The 7660-nt window shown below is 36.9% G+C and overlaps 1 protein-coding gene across 1 annotated transcript; it reads right to left on the bottom strand.

Moving 5' to 3' along the window:
- Positions 1-5462: 5462 nt before the first annotated feature.
- Positions 5463-7374, bottom strand: LOC112285374 (protein PHOSPHATE-INDUCED 1). The gene has a single exon (XM_024526132.2). The coding sequence runs from the start codon at positions 7059-7061 to the stop codon at positions 5715-5717; it is 1347 nt and encodes a 448-aa protein (XP_024381900.1). The 5' UTR covers positions 7062-7374; the 3' UTR covers positions 5463-5714.
- Positions 7375-7660: the final 286 nt, after the last annotated feature.

The raw sequence follows: 7660 nt of genomic DNA, 5'->3' as shown, positions 1-7660 counted from the left end.
TATGCAAACTCTGCCAATGGCAAAAGAATTATTAAATTATCTTGATGATAATTAATGATACACCTAAAATACTATTCCAAAATTTGATTCATTCTTTCCTTTTGACCATCAATTTTAGGATGAAAAGTCAAAGAGAGCTTTATATCTATCTTTAATATCTTAAAAAGGATTTTCTAGAATCTTGATATAAATTGAGTCCCTTTATTTGATATAATATCTTTGAATAATCCATAATAACAATAGATATTGTCAAGAAAAAGCTAAGTAATTTCTTTACTTGTGATACATTTTGTATATCGTACAAAATGTGCCATCTTGGTAAAATTATCTACTATCACAAATATAGAATCATATGAATTAAAGATTAGATAATTTATGATAAAATCCATTGAAAGAAAAGACCAAGATTGTTCTAGAATAGATAATGGCTGAAGAAGTTCACAAGATCAATGACAAGGAGTTTTGGATCTTGAACAAATATCTTATTATTCTACAAAGTCTTTGACCGCCTTTTTCATTTGAAGCTACCAAAAATTTCTAGATATTAGCTCTAAAATCTTGATATATCCAAAATATTTGGTCGCTAGAAAGTCATGACAAGCTTGAAGAACACATAATTATGCTTTGCCTTTTGGAATGTATAATCATCCTTCAAAATAGAATAGATTATTTTTAAATTCAAACTTGGAAGTATCATAAGACTTAGAAGAATTATTCTTGATATTATAAACAAGAAGATCAAAAGACATATTTAATTAGATTTTCTTGACAAAGCCTAAATCAATAGTCAATGTTGGTTTTACTACTCGAAGATGGAAATACTCTAGCTTTAAGAGAATCATTTTTTATTGATTAAAAGCTACATATGCTTCTTTTGATGTAAAATAAGAATGTCTAGAAAAGACATCTATAAACCTTGTTGTTTTTTGAATCTATAGGTGATTTTGAAATCAAATCTTGATAAAGACATACTCCAACAGGCTTAACGATGATTCAAAACATGTGCTAACATCAAGTACTCAAGATTCTTGTGATTTGTATATATAATAACTAAATTAGAAGCACCTTTTAGATAATGACGTTATTTTTGAAATGAATCCACAATTATAAGAAGCTCTTTGTCATGGATATCGTAGTTAATTTCAGTTGCTAAAAATTTCTTAGAATGAAAAATAACTAAGTAGAATTTATCATCTGTTCTCATTTGTAATAAAATAGTATCTTTAGCAAATTTTAATGCATTTATTTTCTATAAAGAATGCCTTAAAAAAATCAATACAATATAAAATTAATGTAGAAATAAATGTTGTTTTCAAGGCTTCAAAAGATGTTTTTACTTCTTTGCTCCACTCAAATTTGTAGTTTCATATCAAACATATAAGATGAGCGACAACTTGAGAAAAATTCTTGATGAAGATTTTATAATAATTAAATTTTTTTAAAAAATATTATATATCTTTTATTATTTTTGGAACCTTTTAATTAATGATAGTTTGGACTTTCTCAGGATCGATCATTAATTCTTTGTTGGAAATGATGTATCTTAGAAAATCAACTCAAATAATGTAAAATACACATTTTTTTATTTATTTATTTTTTTTTTTTTATCTTTTCATATAATCTTGCATCTCTAAATTTTTGTAATACATGATAAATATAAAGTTTATATTTTTCTATATTCTTAGAATAGTTTAGAATATTATCTAAATAATAGATAACAAAATCATCAACAAATTCATAAAAGATATCATTCATGAGATGTTAAAAAGTAGCTCATGCATTTGTGAGTGCAAAAGGCATAACATTATATTTAAAATATCTATATCTAGTTTGGAAAGTAATCTTCCACTCATCTCTTCCTTTAATGCAAACTAGGTTATATGCTCCTTGTAGAACTATTTTTATATATATCTTTGCTTGATTGAGTTGGTTAAGAAGTCTTGAAATCAAAGGTAGGAGATATCAATTTTTGATGGTGAACTTATTAAGTCCCTGATAGTCTATGCACATCCGCAAAGATCTATTTTTTTCTTCACAAATAAGATAGTAGCTCTTATTGGATATTTCAAGTGGTATATAAAGTTTTTAAATAAATTCTTAACAATATACTCCTTTAGTCTAGCTAATTTATTTTGCGATAAGCTATAAATTTGTCTAATTGGTGGTTGAGCTCCTTCTTGTTGATCAATTGTATATTCATAGGATCGATGCTCTAAAAAAATATGTCCATTTTTCTTTTTCAAAAACATCCTGGAAACTAGGTTATATGTCCATTTTTCTTTTTCAAAAACATCCTGGAAACTAGGTTGTATGTCCATTTTTCTTTTTCAAAATTTTGATCTCATTCCATCAAAATTATCTGGAATACTAATTCGTGTCTCTGTCATACTTATAAAAGGAAAACTTCTTAAATTTGGTTGTGAATTTGATTTACTTGCTTTGTTCAACTGCAAAACTTCTTGCTGTAGATTTTGACCTTCTTCCATATATATAGGATTAATGTTTATATGGTTGGCACTAGTGATGCATGAAATTTTTATCCTAAAAATATTTATAAGTTTGTAAATATTTGCAATAGTTGCAAATCTATTCTTACTTCTACCAATTGTAGCATCCATGATTTTTTCCTCTATTTCAAACAACTTAACATATCCACAAGTCAAATTAAAAGAGGGTAATTTACAACCTCTAATATTGAATGAAAATTTCTATGTATTAAAATGTCAATACAATCTTATGACACTCAAAAAGAGTAGAAAATCATTCTAAGATAATATAATATTAAATTAGAATGGCTATTGCCAAAGACAAGAAGACTAAAAAGTCTGAAAACAAGACTAAGGATTAGAAAGGCATTGACAAGGAAGAAAGCTTTACTCTTACTTCTCTATATAATCTTACTTAAGAGCTATGTGGCAATATTATGTAGGGCCTCCAAAACATGTTGACTTTATAAAAAATGTATCTTAACTTATAAGGCAAGTTTTTTATATGTACACTACATAGTTAGCTTGTTCCGCAAGCTATCAACATGTAGTTAATTTATTGACCAAGTTTCTAACCTATTAATCAACTACAAACATATGTAAAGTCAAAGAAAAATTTATGAAGATTTTAAAAAGCTCTTTTAAAAAATAATATGAAATAAATCTATTTTTACTTACTTCTACTTAATCATATAGGTAAATATCATAATAAATATGTATGTGCGTGACACTTAACATACAAATTAATATGAAGGAAAAAAAAACAATAGAAATGTGATGAAAAGAAGACTTTTGCAATGATTATAATCAATATTAATGAAGCTAAATTAAAATATTTTTCTTACATAGAATAAGATTATACATTTATAGCTAAAAAAAAGACCTTTATAGCTGCTATATCAAGATTGATTGTGGTTTTAGGTTGCTCCAAATATGTGACACATTATAAGTATTTATTTGACATTTTTGAGATTATTTCAACAACAAATATAATTTTAACAAATGATAGCACATTTGAAGCCCTTGGAATTGGCTCTATTATAGTGGAGGTAGTTGTGAATGGATAAATCAATTGGATTACATTTAAAGTTGTCCTCCTTATGCCAAGGATGAAGCAAAACCTCATTTTGGTGATTAAACTTATAATAAGTGACTTTATGATTCATTTCAATATGAATAGATGTTTTGTACTAAAGAAAAGAATTTGTATTACTTCAATTATAAACAGGTCAAGGGAATGGAGGTAGCTATATTTGATAAGTTTGCATTAAATCAAGACAAGTTTGATGTATGACATTGTTGTCATAAATATTAAAATGTGAAGAGCATGAAAGACCTCCAATCTATAGTAAAAGGTTTAAATCTTGGAAATACAAACCATAATAGAATGCAACTTCAAATAGCTAAGTCAACATGTCCTTGGTTAGACTAAGATGTGACAATGAATTATTCTTTATAACACAGACTGTTCACACCCAGCCCAGTGTGTTATAATAACATTTGTTCAAAAAACAAAACAAAAAAACAAAAATAATCAAATTTTTCTGTTGCGCCAAATTCATACCAGCCTGACACCGAATTGTCCAGTCTGTTCAGAGTGTTGGCATAAGCAGACATGCACCAGATCTGTCTGTGCCCTCAACCAGCCTGACCAGACTTTCTCGCTAACAGATGGGATGTGGCAGAACAAGAATGGGAAGTATCCAAGAGTGGTGTCTTCATTTCATCAGCTGGTATATAGAACATTACGTCTCAGAAGCAAAAGATCAAGCGCAGCGTGGAGACATTGGACGGTAGGTACAATTGGTCTCACGGACAAGGAGCTCGGTGGTACTCATAATGGTGAACGCCTCTGCAGTGTCGGCATCTTTTGTGGGTTGGATTGAAATATTAGGGCACGTAGAAACAGATATTATGGGTACAGTGTGACAGACGTATCACCCCTTTGGTTGGTTTAGAGACGGGAATGTTACTGTCATCATACGTTTCAGAAGGCGAATAGACGTTTAGATTGTCAGAGAAATGACTCACCAACGATATGACTGTACCGGGAGTCATTTGTGACGTGCAATCAAACTCAACAAAAGCTGTGCTTACTTGATGAGGAGGAAAAATATGTACTCTTTCCGCGTGTCGCAACCTCCTGTCTAAAGAAGACCTCAAAGCTGAGTAATGAACCACTGATTGGATTTCCAGAACGAAGAATAACCTATAAGTGATGTGACCTAAGATTTTACTCAGAGCAGCAACTCTGTGTTCTGCCAGGTGGTGTGATTTAGTAATCGTGCTGGTGCCAGCGAAGGGGATCAGCAACTCACATTTCCAAATTAGAACTAATCACGAGGTCCAGTTACAGCAAGCAGATGTAAAACCTTATGAAAAGGATAAATAGTGGTTTGAACAAAGAAACCCATAGCCTGGATACACCAGAATATTACGAGATGGTGAGAGATGGCTCCCGTTTTCAGACGCGTATTAGAAAGATCGGAGGGGTAGGCACCTAAAACGGAGGCATGCTCAAAGACAAGCTAACAACAGAGGGACATTACGACAACGTAAACGTCCCCAACGTGTACTGAACTAGCAGCAGTCGCTCTTAGGTGGTTTGCCCAACACAACGAAACAAGGGAACGTCCCCGCAACACCTGAAGCACTAAAATGGAGCGAATCTTAAACCATTCTTCCCATCTAATAACCTGTTCCTCAATGGCCAGAGCGTAGTCATCGATCCTTCTAGAAGGGTCGTGAAACCTTTTGAACTTAGTAACGTCGTGTTCTTCTCGAGTTCCAAATTTAAAAACTTCTCGAAGATCCCAGAGTTTGGTGTTCGATCCGAGAAGATTGCACGACGGAATACGCAACAGGGAAATTTAAGAAAGGCATAATACAAGCGAAACAAAATCAAGTATTCCCACAAATTCAAATCAAGTATGTAGTATTACTCGGAACCACGACAAGGCCGACGGTAATCGTAGATAAGGACAACTCGGTGTCGTACCACCAGTTCACTTAATTCACTTGAATCCACAACCAAAGTAGTTGCGACAATGTAATGAGCCTGTCGGGTGACAAAATGATGTCGAATCGAAAATTGATGATAAAGGCCACGTAAACTAAAAAGCAGGCCTCCTAGCGTTGCATCGGCTGCCATGGAAGCTCTTCACTTAAGGCTGTCAGCAGCACAGATGTCAAGTAGGCATACTAATAAAACTAGTACTGTAACACATGCTATACCTGACCTGCACACTTCTTCGTGACAGGGTTGTACACCCATGGCACAAGAAACTCTCGGCCGTTGACACCATAGACATTGAAGCTAGCTCCTGTCTTGGAGTTAGTCAGCAGCTGTCCTGCGTAGCCAGGGTAAGCACCTGCACCATAGATCCCGCCACAAGCGCCAGCTGCTTCCAAGGGATCCGTTGCATCGCCCTGGAAATAGGCTGTAGCGTAAGGGTTAGTGGCTGTGCCGACAAGTAAGCTCGCCATGTTGATGATCATCCCGTCCAAGCCGACATCACCACTGGGAGGCTTTAGCGGCGGCACGTCAGGCCCAGCTCCCTTGACAGGCTTAGCATATGGCCACGCACAGTGGCCCGCGCAGAGCTTCTCGGCATTGCCGATCCAAGCGTAGGGGAGAACATGAGTCTGCGTTGCTGCAGATGGGAACGTGTATAGATGAGTCCCGCACTGAGAGCTACAGAATCCTTGGACATTGACATCGGCGGATGTCAATACGACATAAACCCCAGCAGGATCTAGCGCAACACCTTTGCCGAGGGAGGAGACTACTAGCTTTTCAACATCAGATTGCATCAAGGACTTTCCTAGGCTGTAAGCAGCGTCCTCGTGGACGCTACCACGCAGAACAGTCTGCGCAACGGGCACCTTGGAACCATCTGTGAATCCTTTGGTGATAGCCCACCAGCCTGCGACAGTGGGATGTCCCGCGGAAGCCTTCGGCGCTGAAAACGATTGAAGAAAGTCGTTAATTATAGCCTTCTGGGCAGCCGTGAAAGCGCCATAATATATGACATGCACCTTGAGCACGCCACCCTTACCGGCTAGTATGGGACCGTTGTGGTAAGGCACGGTAATGGCAGGGCCTGTGACGAGAAATTTCGAACTACCCAGGAAGGACATCTTCAAGAAATGATGATAAGGCCGCGCTCTAGCTGCGTTCGCCCATTTGCTCTGAAATGGGTCACCACCGCTAGCAATGCTTACAGAATTTTTGCCGACATTGCCAGCAGCGATGTAAGCAGGTCCCACTTCCCCCTCCCAGGGGAGCACCACCACAGCAAGGAAGAGAAGGCCCGACAGGATGCCGATGACGATATTGCGATTCCGAATAGATTCATTAAGCCCGCTCTTTCCTTGGCCATCCTTGACAAGAGAAGGAAGCGCTCGCAGCTTCTCCGACGGGGGACTACCTTTGAGCAAGGAGCTGTTGCGCTGCATGACAGGAACATTGACAGCAGTGGACTCTTTCACAGAAGAAGCGGACCTTTGGAAGACCGCCATTGTCGTGTCCCTATCGGAGCGCATACTGGAGCTTCTCTCTAACTGCGATGCCATACAACTAACACCGAAGCAAACTCCTAACACCGAAGCAAACTCCCAACTCCAATAAAAACTCCAACCCCAAACTCGACCTCCAAGCAACGGGGTGCAAAATCACACTACTACTCCTACCACCACCACCAACAACTACAACTTAATCAACAAGACAGAAGTTGTCGCGGCTAGATATCATGCTCATCAGATCTGGAACGCCTGTAGGTAGTCATATAATTGTCCGATGAGTCTGACAGCTTCGCTATGGGAAAGACAGACAGGACAGAAGTCGCGGAGTCTAGTAACGACAACCACGCATGTTACAAGATGACTCTGCACAGAATGAAATGGCTGGCGATCGATCACAACGCGGCGAAATCGTACGAAGCGGTTGGTGAGGGTAACAGCACCGGCAGAGCCGCATCAGTCGACTCGGCAAGCCCACGGCCAGCAGCGAGTAAAGGGTGCAGCTCTACTCCACAGCACAGACTCCACATGACTGACAGCAGCAAGGCATAGGTTTAAGTTCCACAACTTAAAAATTGATTTTTTAAAAAACAACTAAGACTTGATTGTGAGGATAAATTTCACCCCTCAATCCAAATTATAAGAAAGCCTCT

Source organism: Physcomitrium patens, chromosome 8 (genome assembly GCF_059467195.1).
Source record: "Physcomitrium patens ecotype Gransden chromosome 8, ASM5946719v1, whole genome shotgun sequence".
NCBI classification, from domain to species: Eukaryota; Viridiplantae; Streptophyta; class Bryopsida; order Funariales; family Funariaceae; genus Physcomitrium; species Physcomitrium patens.
The sequence above is the reverse complement of the archived record's forward strand: the minus strand, read 5'-3'. Positions and strand labels throughout refer to the sequence as shown.

Coding starts and splice junctions, on each gene's coding strand:
- LOC112285374 (XM_024526132.2), bottom strand. CDS start 7,061: ATGGCATCGCAGTTAGAGAGAAGCTCCAGTATGCGCTCCGATAGGGAC.